Here is a 23,133-nt window from a genome sequence, read left to right as displayed (position 1 = left end):
ACATCTCACACACACACACACACACCCACAGTACTGAGAGTCCACATCACACACACACACCCACAGTACTGAGAGTCCACATCTCACACACACACACACACCCACAGTACTGAGAGTCCACATCTCACACACACACACACACACACACACACCCACAGTACTGAGAGTCCACATCTCACACACACACACACACAGTACTGAGAGTCCACATCTCACACACACACACACACCCACAGTACTGAGAGTCCACATCTCACACACACACACACACACCCACAGTACTGAGAGTCCACATCACACACACACACCCACAGTACTGAGAGTCCACATCTCACACACACACACACACCCACAGTACTGAGAGTCCACATCTCACACACACACACACACACACACACACCCACAGTACTGAGAGTCCACATCTCACACACACACACACACACACCCACAGTACTGAGAGTCCACATCTCACACACACACACACACACACACACACAGTACTGAGAGTCCACATCACACATACACACACACACAGTACTGAGAGTCCACACACACACACCCACAGTACTGAGAGTCCACATCTCACACACACACACACACACACACACACACACACACACACACCCACAGTACTGAGAGTCCACATCACACACACACACACACACACACACACACACACACACTCTCTCTCACACACACACACACACACACCCACCCACAGTACTGAGAGTCCACATCTCACACACACACACACCCACAGTACTGAGAGTCCACATCACACACACACACCCACAGTACTGAGAGTCCACATCTCACACACACACACACACCCACAGTACTGAGAGTCCACATCTCACACACACACACACACACACACACACACACAGTACTGAGAGTCCATATCTCACACACACACACACACACACACACACACACACAGTACTGTGAGTCCACATCACACACTCACACTATACAAACACTACACACAATCAACATCTGAATCACTTACTGATTCAGTCAAGTTAACATTAATACTGGTTTGATAAACAGTCGGTCTTGATGACCAATTTAAGATCTCAAATAATTATTCCACATAATGAACTTTATAATAATCTTTTAAAATAAAATTGATTATAACACGCACACAAACTAAATGAAAACTCCTGGATATGAATGATATATTAAACATTTTATTTGCGTTGCCCTTTTCACAAAACGCATCATATCAAAGGAGCTTTACAGGAAATCATGCATTAACAGACATTGAAGATGATGTTAAATATGGTGCTGGATCTTTAACGTTGTGGAGCTGTTTTTATGCCAGAGGTCCTGGACATCTTGTTCAGATACATGGCATCATGGACTCTATCGTATACCAACAGATCTTCAGCAATGGTCCAAAACACACAATAAAATCAACACAAAAATGGTTCACCGACCACAAAATCATGGTTCTTTTGTGTCCCTATTGTAGACTCAAACTAAAGAAACGGCACAGATCAACAGCATCCACACAGCACTAGTTCTGTCAAACACACGTCACTAACACATCAGACCGTCCCATCATCATGACCTCTGAAATACCGTTATTGTGCGTTTCTAATCCTGTGACATGAACACATGTTATAACACTGTAATAATGCGTACACCTGTGCAGGTATCAGGAGAGCGCAGGTGAGAAGAGCTTCACGTCTCTCATCACAGTGGACACTGATGTGGGTCACCTGACCTCCATCACACTGGTCTGGAGGGGAGAACTGGTCTGGTCCAGCTGGTTGAGACGGGTCAGAAACATCATGAGCTGGACCGGACCGGATCACAGTCTGGAACTGAGCGTGTGGAGAATCCGGATCAAATCAGGAGAGACTCAAGAGAAGTGAGTGCACATGGATTACACAACAGATGAACAGCGTTCCGCCCACAGTGATGATGTCATATCTTGTCTTGTCAGGATGTGGTTCTGCGGCGTGTCTGGTGAAGTGACCAACCTGAGAGCGTCTGAGGAGAAAGAGTTCAGACGCTGCGAGACCTTAAAGAGAAAAACCCCCAAATCAAAGACCGTCCACACGAGCACAAACACCACAAGACGAACCGATTCAACCCAATCTTTTTATTAATGCAGTTCAAGTACTCCAAAAAAATGACATCTCTTCCACAATACGCTTTGAAATGTTACGTAAAAATGTTCAAAGTGAACAAAAATGTAGGTACTGTATAAAACACAGTGAACATTAACAGACAGTAGCATTATTATTATTATTTTATTTTTTTCGTATTTTCATTGGTTTTTAAACTTTAAACTTTAGTGATTGGCCTATTTTCACCTACAACATTTCGAGTCAATTCAGACGTTTTTCAGTGCACTCGTCCTCTATGAAGTTTCATCAAGACTATGTAAAAATGAAAAAGTCAAATACAGGCAAATATTCAAATCTCCTCTATAATTCAGTCCAGACCACAGAAAAACACCTTCATCATGACGGCAGTGCCCAAAATAATAATCATCATCATCATGTGCACAACGTTCCTCCGAACGGCCGCTGTGAAGAGCTCAAGCTCACGTGTTTCTAGAGAGGAAACGTCTCTGATGTGGTCGGTCTGGATCGGACAGACTCTTTTCTAGAGGCAAACAGGAAAAGTATCAAAATGTATCTTGAAATATAGCAGAAATTCTGCAGTTACTGTACATAGTTTACAAGAGAGCGACAGTCATCGCGGGCGAGATGGAGCTTCATATGGCAAGCCGTTTTAACATTAATCCGATTGATCCATTATTTCAGTGGTCATGTTTGCACAAGCACAAACATTCATGCAAAATAGGTAAAAAACATGATTGTTCATTTCTGTATGTAAAATTTCAAATAATTTTCCAAATCAATTTATTGTTGAAATTCATATTTCACATTTCTAAGGTTTTTACTAGAAAAACGAATTCCTGATATAAAAAATGTTACTAGTGAAAAGCACTTACAGATATTAATAATCATGTTTTTACTCGTAAAACAATTAAATGTTTGATATCAAGAATGTGTATTTCTGCAAGAAATGTCATTTTTTACATCAAGAATTAAAGATTCACGTTCAATCTTTACATGTTCAGTTTTAACTAAACCTCTTTCTTGATATCAACATTTAATTGTTTTACGAGTAAAAACATGATTATTAATATCTGTAAGTCCTTTTCACAATGTTCAAAACACAATTACAGACTTCTATAATTAATTGTTGAAATTCTATTTTCATAAATCAGTAATAAACGTTTTAGTAAAAAACTTTAATTCTTGATATCAAAAATGTTATTACAACTAGTAAAAATGGCCATTTGTAATATCTGTAATTTGGTTTTCACTAGACGCAATGTTAAATTCACAAATGCGATCGTAACTAGTAAAAAAGCCGTTTATGACACCTTTAATGACTCGTCAATTTACTGAGGACAGAAGATGTCCAGATATCTGAAACACTGAATTTAACATGTAGAAAATGTTTTTACAGATGTCAAAAGTTAGCATTATCGTTAGCATTATACACAAGTGCATTTAGAAATTAAACCTGAATAATAAATGAATTATAGACGTGTGTATTATACACGAGTGATTGACAGATCATTGTGAAATGCAGTTAGAGTTAAGAATGATGTTTTTAATAGTGTAAAACTAGTTACCGATCACATTTAGTCCTTCCATTGCTGATATCAAGAATTAGCATTTCAACTAGTGAAAACTGAATTATGGAAATCTATAATTCATTAAATTTAATTTTTAAGGATTATATGTCGATTCGGCTTGCCATAGAAATATTTGAGGTGCAACTGCATTCAGAGTAATGGACCGTTCAAGGCAACAACGCTTCAAAACCAGTTCAGAACAGAAGCCATATTCAGTGTAAATGAAATATAAGCTGTGAGAGACACATACAGTCCGTTTGATGAGTTGTGTTGTACATCCTCCAGATATATCGCACACTAACATTGGCAATACACGTGAAGAACCCACTGATCAGACTGTATGCTTCTCACAGGCTTGATTGGTGTCACATTAAAGATGGCCATTCTTTCTAGATGTTTCCTCTGCTGTCCTCAGAGGGTTTGAGATCCTGAGCGTCCTGTCCATTACACACCTGACACCTGCTGCCAATCTCTGACTTCCAGTACCTGTCCTTGATGAAGATGAGGATGATGATGGTAGTGATTAACTGCTGTGTGACTGTAACTGCTCGGAGTACAATGAGAAGTTCACAGACACTCGTACCCCATCATCAGACTTCAAGTAAGAGTGGCGGTTTTGGGGGCAGAATTCTCCTCACAGATTCAGCATAACAGTTGGAGGGGTGTTTGAGCTATCAGCACCACACAACACGTTTCCAGTCACTGAATCAGAACATCTTTGATGTTTAATGTGCAGCTTTGAGGAGTGAGATTTGGAGCGATGAGATTCACTGATCAGTAAACACAAAATAAGCAAGTACTCATGCTCAGAATTGAGATGTGAGTGAAAATGGTTCTGTTAGACTCGAACCCTAACTTACAATACCTTCATCCATCCCTTACATACATTAACCAAGCTTTTACTTCAGTCACCATTTAGTTGAACTATCCACATAATAACAGAACTGACCTTGTAATGCTACAGTAACTATATTCCACCAACTATGGTAATAAAAGGTAAACCGATATATCGGGTTTACAGATCAATCGGTGCCGATAGTTGCTTTTATGGAACCATCAATTATCTGGAAAAATCTGTTTTTGTTTCTCCATTTTCCATTGAAAGCAAGAAAATGTGATTTGTGATACTAAAAAGCTAATTTGGTAAGTATTAAATATAGAGCATTGAAATGGAGCCATGTCCCCGTTATTTCAAAATAAGAGTCCCTGGTGTGTTTCAGGCTTGTTCAGTGTAAAAAGTCCAACTTGATGCACCAAATCTGAATTTATTCGGATTATTATTGGCATTTTTGTTGAAAAAACGAACTACATCTGTGATTTTATACATTTTGACCTCTGACCTGTATGTCTGTGCCCGTTATATTATAGTATAGTCATTATTAAACATCATTTAAATCGAATTTAAAAACTATCGGCCGATTAATCGGTTATCTGCCTTTTCCACCACCGTAGCTATCGGCCTATCGGTCAACGTAATAAATATGAATCATTCTTACAGAAAACATGCTAGTTGTACTATAGTAACACTATTGCTTATTTGTGGTATATGTACTAGATAAATGGTGGTTTTACCAATATACTAACCGTTTAATCGGCCGATAGTTTTTAAATTCGATTTAAATAATGTTTAATAATGACTATACTATAGTATAACGGGCACAGACATAGAGGCTACAAAATGAATCAAATACAAGATTCAGTTTCCCAATAATAAAAATAGATTTGGTGCATAAGGGACTCATAAGTTTTAGTTAGCCTATATACAGTATTATTCACAATATATGAAGTTACAGACACAATGTATGTGCCGAAAATACATACATGTGTCTCCATATAGTCGCATTTTTCTTTGCGTGCCCTCACTTCATTAAAAACAATGAATAAAACGTAATTATCAGGAACAAACACTGCCGATAAAAGGAACACACAGGAACTATCGGCACCGATTAATCGGTAAAGCCTGTAATATGTACCATGGTTTCTAAAATGGGTAATTTTTGTAAGGGTATTATTTGTTTATGGTGTAAATCATGGTTTTAAAAACATACTTGTACCATAAATTAACCACTATTAGTTCATTCTTTTACATTTCTAAACTCTTGAAAGTGTTTCCTGCTATTCGTGTCCCTCAACATCAGCATCTGACTGATAAAACAATGACATTTAAATGAGTTTGTGTGTCATGCACATTCCTCTGATGCGTTCCCTCGTTCAGGGCGTGTACAGGAAGTGCAGTGAACGTGAGGGACACGGAGGTGTGAACAGGAAGTCTGTTTCGAGACGATGTTTGATGCTTTCATGCGGTGAGCAACTCGAGCTGAGAGTGTTTCGTGGGAGCTATATACAAAAAACATCGTAACGCCTTGATGCACGGAATGAAGTATGCAAATGATGGAATGACGTAAAACAGCTCACGCGTGATCCGTTTCTTTTCGCGCGCTGAACGATCACCTTCATTTGCGTTTTTGAGTCCTGAGTGTTTGAACAAAACTGCAACTGTAAATCTCTTATTGACAGTAGAAGAAATAATTTGTTCTCACATATAATACAACTAATTTCGTTTCTCTGTACAGCTGTGGTGCTTCTGCACTACGGAAAAGGAAAGGCTCGTACTTCTGCTCTTACAAAATAAAAGTCCTTTTCCGACGATGTGGCGATACCCGTCCAAAGCTCCAGAGATTCAAACTAAGAGTCTCGCTGGATTTAAAGAGTCTTAAAAGCAAAGAAAAAAAGCAAAACGACTCAGGGAACTACAGAAGGCGCTACAAATACCCCGGTAAACCTTGGCACTCGAGGACTCTGTCAAGGAGGGGCAAACAAGCCAAATAAATCAACGTATCTGTTCCATGTTTCCCAAAGCAAGCTGAGAAACATGATGGAGAAGTTGTTCATGTTTACTCCAGTAAGAGGAAACTCCATGCGGCTGGATCAGGTTCTGGCAGGTGGAAGCATTATTTGACAGATTCCTGTAAACTGTTCCAGTTAGTGCCGGATTGTTCATGAGAGCTTTAGAGAAGGACTGAAGTGTGACGTAGAATCACAGCGGATCTGCTGGACTGTAGTAAGATGGTGGAAGGTTTGATTCTTTGGAGTAAAGCCCCATTGCTCCACCGTCAGACTGAACAAAATCTGCACCCATCAGAGGTCTAGAACCGCCAATCAATCGGCACACAAACATGTTTATTTGAAAGAACGTTCGTTTTGTGAGAGCACTGAAAATGGAGACTTAACTTGATCATTTGGGAAAACGATGACGGTAGGAAACTTAAAACGGAGAAGTGTGGATGTTGCCTGAAAAGTCTAGATTTTGGAACAAACAAGAAAAACGTAGAGAACTTTTTGCAACTCGACAATCGCTCAAGAAACCAAGGCTGCGTTCACTCAATAGAACGGCATTTTCCTCGACTCTCCATTGCTGCATACTTTCAAAAACTAGGATGTTAGAAACTAAAAATGATTCGTGTGGTCTTGGCCTGTACCGTTCTAGAACTTTATACAACTAATGGTGGGTTCACGTCATGTCAAGAGTTCCCAGATTATTAATTATGAGTTCTACGGAGACGTGAACGCTTTCTACAAGTTGTGATACCATAATTACGCTAATTCTGTTTTCAGTGTATAAAAACGACTTGATGCGATTTCAAACAGACATGTTGGTGTGTGTTGGCGCACAGTTCGGGAACGTTCGTTTACTCTGGAAGTCAACACTCGGCACACAGTTGTAGAGCGTCAGATGAGTGGATGTGGTTTTGTTCAGTGTGTCGGTGGACCAGAGACTCCGGGTGTCTGCAGTACCGCTCATCACAGGCACTGTGGGAGTTTGCGGGTCTCAGCGTCTCATCTGACCCATCTGGTAGTTCTCACGGGGCTGTCGATGGTGGCGCTGAGGCTGCGGTTGGCGCTGGGCCTGGCGTGGAGCCTGCCGTTGGTTCTGGTGAGCGTGAGGGTGCTGGTTCTGGTTCTGTTGTTGATGTTGCTGTTGCTGCTGATTGGCTTGTTGAGCTCGTCGTCTCTTCAGTGTACCTTTACGAGAACAGAGGAGAAGACAGAGTTTAAACGGAAACATCTGAAGCCGTATGTGTGGTGTAAAACTCCATTATAGAAACCCCCAGGAAACTCCCGAGGGAACACATGGCGAACTAGACTTCCGGGTTCGCCTACAAATTGCCGTCACAGCTGAACAGCACTGCAGGACTTTAAGGTAAAAACTTCTCTGTAGAACTGAAATGGGTCACACAAGTTTTGTGGTCTGTGCCGTGATATCGAGGGAAGCCGGATTGAATAGTGCGAGTGATAAACGGGAAGTGTCATGCCTGTGACACACAGATGCGAGTCTCAGAACAGAGGTAGGGTTAGCGCTTATAAAGTGTCATTGATATTAGTAATCTCTGTCAATCTCACATGAAGTCCCGCCCACTGATGGAAGCGCTTCACACGCACATGGATATTTACATATCGCGACATATACAACATATCAATCTCTATCGATTAACACTTTAAATTGTCACCAAGATCTATATATATATATATATATCTCGTCATATCGCCCAGTTCTAATGTTTTGCTAACGCTGTTAATTATATGGGGGAATTTCGAGAAACGAGAAAAATTTATGTATATTTTATCATTAGTTTTGGTCATATTTCAGCGTTTTTTAAATGTCCAAATCCATTCAAAGTATTCCAATAATAAATATGATGTCTTGAAATGTAAGATATTATATATAGTTACATGTTTACTGTTTACATGCATCATTTGTACTATTGAACTAGTGTTAACTAGCGCATATTAGCTATGTGTGATTCGAATGAAATGTTTTTAATATTAAATGAGACATTATTCAATATGAAATGGATTGTGTGGATCTCATCTTTGGACACTTTTACATTTACATTTACATGTATGCATTTGGCAGACGCTTTTATCCAAAGAGACTTACAGAGCACTTATTACAGGGACAATCCCCCCGGAGCAACCTGGAGTTAAGTGTCTTACTCAAGGACACAATGGTGGTGACTGTGGGGATGAAACCAGCAACCTTCTGATTACCAATGTATTATACAGAGCACTTATTACAGGGACAATCCCCCCGGAGCAACCTGGAGTTAAGTGCCTTACTCAAGGACACAATGGTGGTGACTGTGGGGATCGAACCAGCAACCTTCTGATTACCAGCTCAGCACTTTAGCCCACTACGCCACCACCACTCCACGGAACGGAATGAGTTTTACTCTCAACACGCAGTGAGAGGATCTCGCTGATAAACGTCTACACCACTATTAGCAATCTATATCGAGACCGTTCAAATGATGATCGCGATCAATCAGAAACCCCGCCCTAGTGAATGAGGTGCTCACTGTTTTCACAGGGTTAGTTTGGGGTCATAGGTTAATGTACCTGGCAGTGGTTTTGGAGGAGGCAGTTTTGGGTTGCTGCTCGGTGTGTGAACGCTGCAGATTTTAATGAATCCCGCCATGAGCATGATCAGAGCGATTCCCATGAGTAACACCGCCCACCAATGAGCCTGTGAAACAGCAAACATACACACTGAATATATACAAGTGCAACACAACACCATCATCCGAGGAACTACACCAGTAAGACACTTGCCACTATCCACTCAGCGATGTTCTCGTAGAGCTCTGGGTTGAAGATGGCTTTCTTGAGTCGGGCGAGAGGACCGTCAGCGTCCACCAGACGACACTTCATGAACACGTCACAGTAACCCTTGAAGTCATTACAGGGCGAGCCCGCCTGCAGAGTCGTCACCTTCTTGTTGAAGAACCGTGCGAGCCGCTCGGAGCCGGTGCTGCTGCAGGTGCTCGGGTTCACTGCGACACACAACACACATTTTACATGTTTCAATTCACTCACATACATGATTACGTGCGGTTCTCATGATCAGTGCACACAGGAAATGGAATGACGCTCCAGAAGCTTACTTTATCTTTAATCTCATTTATAAAGATTGCACTCAACACATTGTTGCCAATGAAATACTTTACAGTGAAGCAGAACTACACAAATGAGAGAATAAACCAGAACACTGAATGAACCCTGTAATGGAGCACGCCAGTCCACTGATTCATACATGTTTTGTTCCGGAAGTGTTTTTCCCATTCATTTTCCCTGTAGTGATTTCATAAAATCCTCCATAAAAGAGTCGTGAGTCTTGAGGTGAATCACAACATCACACACTTTCATTTAAACAAACAAAAGTTTGAAAAGATACAAGACTGTGAACGAACTACAATCCCATGATGCATTGCCAATGACTTAAAAATGGTGGAAAAATACAAAACTATTGATTTAAAGTTGTTGATTATAAGTAGAGAACAGTTTATTTTTAAGGTTTCTTTGCAAAATATTCAGATTCAGACAGGCTGTCTATTTAACATGAAAATACAGACGCAATTAATCATGTCCCCGGAATGTAATAAGAAATATTCCTAATAGGGATTTATCAATAATCTGGTATTCGATATTATTATATAAATGAAGGTCATTAATGAGAACGAGACGTTAAAGATATTATATTCAAAACAAGTTTATATCATGTCCTGTGTTGATTATTTATATATATTTAAACAAGCAATGCGTGAAAACCAAAAAGTATAGAAGGAAAGCATTTAAGCTCACGCTAAGCGAAGCACAAGAAACCGCTAATCAAGTAGACTGATGCCGTTAACGTACAGCACGAGTATAAACACTTGACATATAATAGTTATGTTTATATTGAATGTTTTTGTTGAGAAAAACAAGCTCAGTAAAATAACTCGTTTATACACACCAGATTAAATGATGGGATGTTCCTCCGCTCGCAAAGTCTTTCTGGGATGCCATGTTTGTTTACAGAAGCGTCGCTGGGATACCGTTGCTATGGTGACGCCGCTCTCTGACTAGTGTACACCGCTTATCCTGTACATTTAAACAGGAACCCAACTTTCATTCAAGCCACATTCTCACAATAAACCGTTTCTCTGGTGTCCATCTGAATGTACTGACAGAACCGTTCGCTCAACATGTGATCAACTCAACAGCGCCACCCAGTGCATTCTGTTAGAACAGCCCGCTCCAGTGTGTGTGTTCAGGATTGAACATCTCCTTAAACATTAAACTACGTTTAACTCGAAACAGAACCCTAAAAACAGTATGACACGATGACCTTCCGGAAGCGTCTGACGCAGGTAATGATGCGTCCTAATGTATAGCTGTGAACTGCAGGCCAGCGATTAATGAAAATAAACAATATATTGGATTCTAAAGGCATGTTTTGTGTTGTCGCATCACTCTTCTGTCACAATAATGGAATGCATTTTAATTATCTAAATATAATTTTTTTTATATTAGTCATATTTTATCTATAATCATATCATGTAAAATATTCAATTAAACATTGTAATCGATTGACAGCCCTAATAAATACACATAGCGAGTGTAGGGACAGCGACTGGATTGTGGCATTCCCAGAGCATCATGGGAATGGGCGGAGCTCTTTTGATGTGGTTCTCTCATTAGGATTATGGGTAGTGTAGTTCTTCACCAGGAATGCTGCTATTAAACATGAAGTTGACATAACGTGGACATATCTTCAACAGACGCACATACTACAACACAACTAGCAAAAAATAAATATTAACAAAAACATGAACTTATTTGTTTCTGTTGTGTTTGCAGCTTTTATGTGCTTTCCTAATGTGGTTGTGCACCCCTGGGACATTGTTTAGTAGCTTTGAGATCACGATAGGGCTCTTAAAAAGTGATCATTAAAAATCAATTAATCTATGGAGAAAATGAATGGGATTTTAACTTCAGGAAGCAGACTGTTGCGCTCCGTTAGGGCATTTATAAATGAATACAATGGTGTAATTTGCAAGTGTAATCTGAGTGCACTGACTCTTCTCCATGCAGCACACGTGACAGAGTTCAGTCTCGTCTTTGCCTTCCACACTGGCACAGGTGCAAACCTCCAGACCGTACTTCTCACAGATGGAGCCCGAGCAGCCCTGAAACACAGAACAGGAAGTGGTCATTAATCACATGTCATGTGTGAGTGGTTCTGCTGTGATGTCATCGGGCACTCACTCCATTGAGGCAGACTTGCGTGTCTCCGTGGCAGGCGGTGAAGTTGGCTTTGGGTTCAGAGGTCGGGCACTGAGGGGACGCTCCGTTACACATTCCCTGATGAGCGCACTCCGACTCCTCGCGACATTTGTCGTTACGACTCTTGTAGATGCATTCAGGAGTGCAGCAGGGACCCTGACTCGGACTGAACACGTTATTTAACACACGTTAATCAGTGCCTACGTTTACATGTACACCTATACTCGGATTATTGCAATAATTGAGATGTTTACATGATTTGGGCAAACCACTTCAATCCCATTAACATGCCATTACTCTGATTACTTGCTGAGAAATGTGATGTTTTAACGCTAATGATGGATGTTGTTGTTTCACCCGCTAGCACAAACTCATTTCAAAGACGTGTTTCCTTCTCATTATTTTTCGGCGTATGGTCGTTCATTCAATTCAGACTGTAAACGGAAATTCTCAACTTTTTCTGTGTTGATTATGTGGATTTTGGCTTGACATTATGAGCTTGAAGTGTTTACGAGCAGCTGAAGTGTGTTTGATGTGTAATTAAAGTTTTACCTGCACACTTTGTTTGGTTTGAGTTTGCATTTCCTGTTATCTGGTTGATTAGCGTCGTAGCAGCACTCGTCTTTACACTGATCGCTGTAACCGCAGTCACACTCTTCACCCGGCTCCACGAGACCGTTCCCACAGATGGGCTGACCGGACTCTGCACATACACACACGCACGCGCGCGCGCGCACACACACACACACACACACACACACACACGCGCGCGCACGCACGCGCACACACACACGCGCGCACGCACACACACACAGACGCGCACATGCACGCACGCACACACACGCGCGCACGCACACGCACACACACACGCGCGCGCACACACACATGCACGCACGCACACACACGCACGCACACGCACGCACGCACGCACACACACGCACGCACACACACGCACGCACGCACACGCACGCACACGCACGCACACACACACAGACGCGCACATGCACGCACGCACACACACACGCGCACGCACGCACACACACACGCGCACGCACGCACACACGCGCACGTACGCACACACACACGCGCACGCACGCACACAGACGCGCACGCACACAGACACGCACGCACACAGACACGCACGCACACAGACACGCACGCACACAGACACGCACGCACACAGACACGCACGCACACAGACACGCACGCACACAGACACGCACGCACGCACGCACACGCAGACAGACACACGCAGACAGACACACAGACACGCACGCACACACACACAGACAGACACGCACGCACACACAGACACGCACGCGCACACACACAGACAGACACGCACGCACACACAGACAGACACGCACGCACACACAGACAGACACGCACGCACACACAGACAGACACGCACGCACACACAGACAGACACGCACGCACACACAGACACGCACGCGCACACACACACAGACAGACAGACACACACACACACACACACACACACACACGTCAGGATGCCCGTGTGATCATGTGATATTTGTGAAGCGTCACAGACTCTCTGGTCCACTCACCCACGAAACAGCTCCCTCTCTTCTTCTCCAGCACCTGACTGATGTTCTTGATGCTGCACACGGAGAACTTGTTGTTGTTCAGTTTGTCTCCGGATGTTGCTCGAGCGTACATTATGTAATTTCCTCTTTCCTTCTTGTCCTGGCTCTTAGACTCGCCCGGCGTGCACTCTGACCCCGAATCATGCTGACGAGCAGAGACAAAATCATCATTACCACCAAAACACACGGCCTTGCCCCTCACATTAGGGTTAATAATAATCTTGATTTATTTACATTCTACATTAATAAACACTCAATGTGTTATAGATGAGTGTTTATATTTACAAATATAATTTTGAACAGAGTGAGTTTCATTCTGTGTCATTTGATTCATCATTGAGTCTGTATCGTGTATTTGGCGCCATCTCCTGGTGGTCATATGTAACATTGTGCTTCATGTGGATTATCTAATGATCTATACATCTGATTATCTTGTGTGTGGACTCGATTGAAAGATAATCACAGACTCTAAATAATTCTTATGAACTCACCGGAGATCCAAAGTTGTGTCCGACCTCATGAGCGAAGGTGATGTGTGAGACTTTAGGAGGCACGTGCGAGGCGTAATTCTGAACGGTGATGATTCCGGTGTTCAGAGATTTCTTCTTCCCATCAGAATATAATTTACTCTTCTCACAGATCCCACCAGAACTCCCTGTAAACACAAAGACAGGATCAGAACCTGCCGGACGGCTCATTACTTCACCGGCTCTCATGTGAGTGAAGTTCTGTGCTTTACCCGCGGGCGCGCCGACCCAGGCCAGACCCAACACCCCGTCGTCAAAGTCTCTATCGGTGAAGACGTACGCCAGACAGTAATCGTCATGATTCTGCTCAGAGTTCAGTTCCAGAAACTTCTCCACGCCGATGTTGGCGAAGCGGAACGGGTTCGAGCGATCTCGCTCATCACTGGTGGTGTTGATCTGACACGAGCAAGAACATCATCATCATCATTATTATTATGATGAAGAGTGCAGTTACAGTAAACACAGTCCTGAGGGACATACCCGTATCCTCTTCACCATGAAGCTGATGTTCCGGATGCCCATGAAATCTGTTCCCTGATATATGGCATCAATGGCCTTCACATGACTGGAGATCTGAGGAGATACACAACATCACCTGCATCTGTCAGTGTCAATCATCAATCAATCGTTAACCGTTAGTGTCGCACCTGAGCGATGACGGCCTCTCTGGTCTTGTAGTATTTGTAGAACAGATGATCGGTCTGGATGAAGAGTTGACACGTGTTCTTCTCCACCTGTGTCATCCTCCTCTTCCTCAGGAGATCATCTGCAGACTTCTGCTCCTACAAACAAACCAAAGCATTTATACTCGTCATGTCTGTAAGTCATGTTCTCTGGCCTGTTGTTGCTCATATATCAAATAACGAGTCTTTCTGAGTTCTCTGGACGCGTTCAGAAGATGATGTAGATCGTGTGACCTTCTGCGGCTCCTCCAGCGTTGCCGACTGATATTTCTTCATTCTCTCAAACACAGATGAATCTGCACAGCCGCCTTCAGGACCGTATTTATGGGGATAATCTGAAGCACGAGATGAGAGAACATAGATTGCTCATTTAAATGCACCCAACAAAATCTGGAACAGGCCAAACAAATAATAATATCTACTCTTTGATAATACATTTGAGGATTGAGTTTGACTCACTTATGTCGTCCTCGTGGTAGATGACGGAGTGGAACGGGACGTTTTTATCCTCCAGGTATCTCTCGGCCGGTTCCACGTAATATGTTCCTCGATGAGACTGAATGAAGCCCTCGAACCTCCCATCCACGATGGATCCGTGAGTCAGAGTGCCCTGTTCACCTGCAGACCGGTCCAGACCACAAACAGATTTAGATTCAAACCTCCTGCACTGATGTCACGCCGCATTCGGCCTCGAACACTCAAATACACTTCAGAAGACTTGGAATATAGCACACAATCCTATCCTCTGGTTTTCTGCTTTATATAAGTTCCTCTGTCCGCTTGTCGCTGTGCTCACCGTATATCTCTCCAGTGTAGACGTGTGAGGTGTCGTAGTTCATCTCCTCTCCAGACATCTCCAGTTTAAAATCATCAGAGAACAGCTGCGTGTCTCTCTTCATGCGCAGGTTGAAATGTCTGTCACATGGAAACACAACACAGATGATCAAACACTGTTTTACATGGGAAAGAGCGTTTATTATTGCATCTGAATGAATGTTACAAGCAGTTCACACAATGCAAGTCAATGGTTGCCAGAACTTTGAAGCTCCAAAAAGCACATAAAGGCAGCATAAAAGTAATCAATAAGACTCCAGTGGTTTGATCCATGTCTTCAGAAGTGATATGATAGGTGTGGGTGAGAAACAGATCCATATTTAAGTCATTTTCTACTATAAATCTACACTTTCACTTCACATAGACTCCAGTGGTTTGATCCATGTCTTCAGAAGTGATATGATAGGTGTGGGTGAGAAACAGATCAGTATTTAAGTCATTTTCTACTATAAATCTACACTTTCACTTTCACATGCGACTACAGGGGTTTAATCCATGTCTTCAGAAGTGATATGATAGGTGTGTGTGAGAAACAGATCAATATTTAAGTCATTTTCTACTATAAATCTACACTTTCACTTTCACATGCGACTACAGGGGTTTAATCCATGTCTTCAGAAGTGATATGATAGGTGTGTGTGAGAAACAGATCAGAATTATTGCGGCTTAATGTCATTTTTATGCCATGTTGCTCATAACAGTTGTCAGATGAGGGCGCTGTTTTACTGCTTTTGTTTTTAACAACCGTTTCTGCTCGTGCCGCTCTCAAAGCTCATTTGGTATATTTGGAGGGCGGGTTTTGGAAAGAGGGGCGTGGCTAAACCAACGGTTTTGTGGAAGTAGAACAGCTAAAATCACTTACAGCACCTTTAAATCGCATAAATAATAATAACTAAATATTTTGGCATATTTTGCCACTCGCTGGCGCACATTAAAAGACTTCTTGCTTGGTCATTTTAATGTTTAGAAGCTGGACTTCACAACGTACAGTAAATAGACAATATTAACAACTCTGAACAGGTGCTTTTTAACTTACTGACAAATCATAAGAGTTCTGTTTTTATAACTTATGAAATATCATTATTACAGACCAAATATATATCGAGTAAAAGCCGTGTGAAGTTACAGCTTAACAGAGGAGTCTTTCTCTACTATGGTGGGCAAAGACAAAAGTGGTGCCCGTTGGAGCTGCTGTGCCAGGGGGACGTCACTCCAATTTCTTTTGCATTTTATAGCACTTAAATGTTGTTAAGAGTGCATCACAGTGTAAAACATGTTACTTCCTGCCATGACTATAACTGAATATTAGCATACAGGAGTGTTCAGGCCAGACTCTTATAAAACCTGAAGTTTGGGGCAGATTGGACATTTTATGTTTGAGTTATAACAACTTCCTGTTTCATGGCGAAACATCGAACTCTGTCAGGCCGCCATGGACACAGCGTTCAAAGACAACACAAATTGTATTGATTTAACCTCCTGTTGAGTTTAGGGCAACGGTCCAAGAGACTTTGCTGTAGGTATTGGCATGTTACACATGTGTACCGATTTTCGTATTTGTAGCGTAAAGCGCACATCATTGGAAGTTTGTAGGTGGCGCTATTGAGCCATTTTGCCACACCTAATTCTGAAACCCATATCAGATATACATTTTCGGTACTTCTGATCGGTGCCCGGGCCCTAAAAAAATCTCTGATTTGATCTGTTTTTTTGTTCAACCAAAATTCCAAAAATAACCCGAAAAAAATCAGATTTGTTGCATAATGTATAGATTTGGACTTTTAAGTATAAGCCCAAAATACATCAGGGACTCTTATTTTGAAATTATGGAAAAAACCGAATGGCAACTATCTGTGCCGATTTTTGTCAACAATCGGCAGGATTAATGTGTAAAACTATCTCTAATTTACAACAGGACAACTCAGAGATTATCCCGCAACACACTCCATAGTGACCGTTTCTATGGCAACACTCATGATGGCAATGTTTAAATGTTTCATGAGTGGTTTTGTTATTGATAAGAGCAAATAAAGTGCACCAGGTAAAACAGGTTATTATAACATTAGAAATATGTTTTTATAATGATGTCACAACAGTAAGGTGGGAGACGTTTTTAACTATTAAATACAAGTTCTACCAAGATGTTATCCATTTAAACTATAGACTGTAAAAAAAGATGGCCGACGCCCCTTCGCTCTTTTCCATTGGTGAGAACTGAAGCCGCCAGTGTCCCGATATGGCGCTGACATCTTGGGACTCGAGTCTGCGCAGTTGCGATTTCGGGACCAGACCTGCGCAGTAGTGAGCAGGAAGTAAAGCCGCGAAATCAAGGCCCCGCCCTCACTCTCGCTGAATCAATCTCAAGCACACGCCCCTTTTGACTTATGACGGTGTGAAATAATAAATTATAGAAATTTAGATATTAAATTTAAAGCTCCAATCTCCTCAGTCCTCCGAAGATCCCCAAAAAAAGTCAAATAACTAAAAACAAACTTATTTTGAAAACAAACACTTGAAATGACATCAACGTGATAGAAACGACAGTAAATGACAGAAACTATCTTTGGAAAAAAGATATGTGAAGTGTAATTGAATTGTTTAGTTGGTCTCACGTCCCATTGAATAACATGGGGAGGCGGGGCTTATGACCTATACTAGGATCAGCCACCGGGGGGCGATCGAGACGTTTTGGCTTCACTTTTGAGGGCTTGTGCGGCACACTTGATTTAAACTAGTAGAAACCTGATAAAGAGCCGTTTACATGCACACAATACACTGATAACTCCCAAAAATCAGCTTTCTCAAATAATCAGACAATGCTAGAAATTCGTGCTTTACATTTGAAATATTCATATTTGTATCTGACGTCAAAGGCTCACAACACACGCACACATTGGATCAGCCGGTGAGAACAACGGTTAATGCGTTTACATGCAACGCGTGTTGTCGGGTTATTACATGCATAATGGTGGAAGAACGTGCATGTAAACGCACAGTAATTCTGACCTGATGTGAGTGCAGAGCAAGACGACATCTCAATCTAATCTATTTACACCTGATGACATTGAAATGTACGTAAAACATGTCAGCGTCTCACCTGCCGTGCGCGTGGAACTCCAGGTGCAGGAACTGATGCGACAGCGCCCTCTTGGCTCTCTGATGACTGCTGTGCACCGGCTCCGTGTCGTACGACAGACCCTCGTAGTGACGGATGTACTTGTTCAAGGGGTTGCCATAGTAACCTGTACACCACACAGACAACAGCACTGTTTCAACATGCAACACAATATCACACGCTCACTGAATATGAGCACGGATTAACTGAATATGAGCACGGATTAACGGCACTGAATCTCGAAACACCCAAACACAGCGCAGACGGCCCGTTCACACCTGATATTGTGCATTCTGGAGTGACTCTGGATCAAACATACACCAACACTTTCAATATGTTAACATGAGTAGAAATATACATTTACACCATGATAAAACTACAATGTTCATCTAATATATTTTTACACAGCACAAAACTCTGTACACGTGTCAAACACACGCCGCTCGCTCGCGGTCAGAAATACTCGCTAAGGCAATGCAGTCGACCAAGCGCTGATCCAGAAGTATACCTGGGCTATTACAATGAAGTAAACATTGAAACACTAGGGGTGGGAATCACAAGGTAACTGGCGAGCCCATATAATATCAATATTAATGTCTGGACACAGTTGTTCTAGGTTGTTGGCAGATGTTTCAAGCTTCTTGGAGAATTCACCACAGCTCTTCTCTTTATATAATCTCAGACTGATGATGTTGAGATCTGGGCTCTGTGGGGGTCGTGGCATCTGTTGCAGGACTTCTTGTTCTACTTCAATTCAGTTATATTTGCTAAGGCAATGTTGATCTAAAATTGATATTTCCTACTGATAAACTATGGGCAGAATATATAAAATAACCATTTTAAGACACATTTTTGTGAAAAATATAAAAAATGGTAAGTGATGTGTTAGTTTATGATTAATGATGTTGTGTTTATGGTAAATTATGGTGTTTGTTTATTTTTTTTATTTAGAGAAACAGGGACAGCGTACAATAAACATTAACCTCAAGGGGAAAGATGCATAGTACCAGGTTTTAGCACAAGAGCTAATTTCCACCCGTAGTCCCTGGGCAGGCTGATGTTATAATAAAATACATAATACATACATGAATAATGAAATTTACATTGACCAAATAAATAATAATAAAAAATTAAAGTCATTACATGCACAACATCGGTCACATATGGGTGCAAATTTGATTTGACAAATCAATGGTTGTTTATGGTAAATTATGTTGTGTTGATGGTAAGTGATGGTGTTTGTTTATGGTAAATTATGTTGTGTTGATGGTAAATGATGGTGTTTGTTTATGGTAAATTATGTTGTGTTGATGGTAAATGATGGTGTTTGTTTATGGTAAATTATGTTGTGTTGATGGTAAATGATGGTGTTTGTTTATGGTAAATTATGTTGTGTTGATGGTAAGTGATGGTGTTTGTTTATGGTAAATTATGTTGTGTTGATGGTAAATGATGGTGTTTGTTTATGGTAAATTATGTTGTGTTGATGGTAAATGATGGTGTTTGTTTATGGTTAATGATGTTGTGTTGATGGTAAATGATGGTGTTTGTTTATGGTAAATTATGTTGTGTTGATGGTAAATGATGGTGTTTGTTTATGGTTAATGATGTTGTTGATGGTAAATGATGGTGTTTGTTTATGGTTAATTATGTTGTGTTGATGGTAAATGATGGTGTTTGTTTATGGTAAATTATGTTGTGTTGATGGTAAATGATGGTGTTTGTTTATGGTTAATGATGTTCTGTTGATGGTAAATGATGGTGTTTGTTTATGGTTAATTATGTTGTGTTGATGGTAAATGATGGTGTTTGTTTATGGTAAATTATGTTGTGTTGATGGTAAATGATGGTGTTTGTTTATGGTTAATGATGTTCTGTTGATGGTAAATGATGGTGTTTGTTTATGGTAAATTATGTTGTGTTGATGGTAAATGATGGTGTTTGTTTATGGTTAATGATGTTGTTGATGGTAAGTGATGGTGTTTGTTTATGGTTAATGATTTTGTGTTGATGGTAAATGATGGTGTTTGTTTATGGTAAATTATGTTGTGTTGATGGTAAATGATGGTGTTTGTTTATGGTTAATGATGTTCTGTTGATGGTAAATGATGGTGTTTGTTTATGGTTAATTATGTTGTGTTGATGGTAAATGATGGTGTTTGTTTATGGTAAATTATGTTGTGTTGATGGTAAATGATGGTGTTTGTTTATGGTTAATGATGTTGTTGATGGTAAGTGATGGTGTTTGTTTATGGTTAATGATTTTGTGTTGATGGTAAATGATGGTGTTTGTTTATGGTAAATTATGTTGTGTTGATGGTAAATGATGGTGTTTGTTTATGGTTAATGATGTTCTGTTGATGGTAAATGATGGTGTTTGTTTATGGTTAATTATGTTGTGTTGATGGTAAATGATGGTGTTTGTTTATGGTAAATTATGTTGTGTTGATGGTAAATGATGGTGTTTGTTTATGGTAAATTATGTTGTGTTGATGGTAAATGATGGTGTTTGTTTATGGTTAATTATGTTGTGTTGATGGTAAATGATGGTGTTTGTTTATGGTAAATTATGTTGTGTTGATGGTAAATGATGGTGTTTGTTTATGGTAAATTATGTTGTGTTGATGGTAAATGATGGTGTTTGTTTATGGTTAATGATGTTCTGTTGATGGTAAATGATGGTGTTTGTTTATGGTTAATTATGTTGTGTTGATGGTAAATGATGGTGTTTGTTTATGGTAAATTATGTTGTGTTGATGGTAAATGATGGTGTTTGTTTATGGTAAATTATGTTGTGTTGATGGTAAATGATGGTGTTTGTTTATGGTAAATTATGTTGTGTTGATGGTAAATGATGGTGTTTGTTTATGGTAAATTATGTTGTGTTGATGGTCAATGATGGTGTTTGTTTATGGTAAATTATGTTGTGTTGATGGTCAATGATGGTGTTTGTTTATGGTAAATTATGTTGTGTTGATGGTAAATTATGGTGTTTGTTTATGGTAAATTATGTTGTGTTGATGGTAAATTATGGTGTTTGTTTATGGTTAATTATTTTGTGTTGATGGTAAGGGATGGTGTTTGTTTATGGTTAATGATGTTCTGTTGATGGTAAATGATGGTGTTTGTTTATGGTTAATGATGTTGTGTTGATGGTAAATGATGGTGTTTGTTTATGGTAAATTATGTTGTGTTGATGGTCAATGATGGTGTTTGTTTATGGTAAATTATGTTGTGTTGATGGTAAATTATGGTGTTTGTTTATGGTAAATTATGTTGTGTTGATGGTAAATTATGGTGTTTGTTTATGGTTAATTATGTTGTGTTGATGGTAAGGGATGGTGTTTGTTTATGGTTAATGATGTTCTGTTGATGGTAAATGATGGTGTTTGTTTATGGTTAATTATGTTGTGTTGATGGTAAGTGATGGTGTTTGTTTATGGTTAATTATGTTGTGTTGATGGTAAATGATGGTGTTTGATTATGGTTAATGATGTTGTGTTGATGTAAGTGATGGTGTTTGTTTATGGTTAATGACGTTGTTGATGGTAAATGATGGTGTTTGTTTATGATTATGTATGTTGTGTTGATGGTAAAATATGGTGTTTGTTTATGGTAAAACAAAAAAAGGTGTTTGTTTATGGTAAATGATGGTGTTTGTTTAAGATAAATGATGGCGTTAGTTGATGGTAAATTACGGCGTTAGTTAATGATAAATGATGATGTTAGTTGATGATAAATGATGGTGTTAGTTGATGATAAATGATGGTGTTAGTTGATGTTATTGTTGTTGTGTTGATGTTGAGTGATGGTTTCCTCTCCATCCATTTTAAGCTGGATGTGTTAGCCAGCATCACTCAACTGTCCTCGAAAAGCACAAAGCAGAGCTCTGTATTCTCGCATTCCAGAGGGCATTTACTGTATATGAGCTCTAATAATCATTTGCAATCTATCCAGCCGTGAATATTGACAAAAATGCGGCAGATTTCGCGGATAAATGAGAATAACGGTCGCGCGGATGCAGCGGATTTAGCGTTAGCAGTGCTGCTCGCGCGAGCGGGTGTCAAAACATCACTGAATAAACACCCGAACCGGGTTTAAACATAAATTCACTCACCTCGAGCGGGTCCGAAGGCACAGAACAGGCAGAGGAGCGCCGATAACGGAACCGTCATCGCGGATAAATGCATATTTAGCGCATGGATGATGGACGGGTTGGGTTTTATTGTTTACAGCTTCAGTCTCGGGTTTGGGGCTTTGCGTGCTGACGTCACACGCACAGAGCCAGTGAGACCCCTCCCCCACTGATATAAATACTGCACGCCCAGTCAACTGTCACATCAAATCAATTATTTATCAAACCTCTCATAATGCAGCGGTGATGACTTTAAATAAAATGTTATAGAGATTTCTCATGTGGATAATATATTATATATATATATATATATATATATATATATATATATATATATATATATATATATATATATATATATATATGCATATAAAAAAAAATTTAAGTATTGCAAAAGAGAAAGCTGTGTTTAATTTGATTTTGTTTAAATCATTTTTTTTAATCTGCCACAGACTTTTGGCA

General features: G+C 40.4%; 2 protein-coding genes across 2 annotated transcripts in view; one reads left to right on the top strand and one right to left on the bottom strand.

Annotated features, from left to right (window-relative positions):
- The window catches only part of LOC127638087 (hepatic triacylglycerol lipase), a 15,045-nt gene extending 13,150 nt beyond the window's left edge, over positions 1-1,895 (top strand). The window contains exon 8 of the mRNA XM_052119430.1: positions 1,658-1,895. Coding sequence (XP_051975390.1) covers positions 1,658-1,880 — 223 coding nt within the window. The 3' untranslated portion in view covers positions 1,881-1,895. The remainder of the gene's footprint in view (positions 1-1,657) is intronic.
- A 5,601-nt stretch (positions 1,896-7,496) lies between these two features.
- Positions 7,497-22,788, bottom strand: LOC127638086 (disintegrin and metalloproteinase domain-containing protein 10-like). Its single transcript, XM_052119428.1, has 16 exons — positions 22,654-22,788; positions 18,519-18,663; positions 15,384-15,502; positions 15,047-15,205; positions 14,822-14,922; positions 14,552-14,686; positions 14,385-14,477; positions 14,117-14,300; positions 13,869-14,032; positions 13,339-13,522; positions 12,323-12,473; positions 11,753-11,936; positions 11,565-11,673; positions 9,278-9,498; positions 9,065-9,191; positions 7,497-7,690 (listed from the first exon to the last, which is right to left on the bottom strand). The coding sequence occupies exons 1-16, from the start codon at positions 22,724-22,726 to the stop codon at positions 7,497-7,499; spliced, it is 2,343 nt and encodes a 780-aa protein (XP_051975388.1). The 5' UTR covers positions 22,727-22,788.
- Positions 22,789-23,133: the final 345 nt, after the last annotated feature.

The sequence above is a fragment of the Xyrauchen texanus genome, chromosome 46, assembly GCF_025860055.1.
Source record: "Xyrauchen texanus isolate HMW12.3.18 chromosome 46, RBS_HiC_50CHRs, whole genome shotgun sequence".
NCBI lineage: Eukaryota > Metazoa > Chordata > Actinopteri > Cypriniformes > Catostomidae > Xyrauchen > Xyrauchen texanus.
The sequence above is the reverse complement of the archived record's forward strand: the minus strand, read 5'-3'. Positions and strand labels throughout refer to the sequence as shown.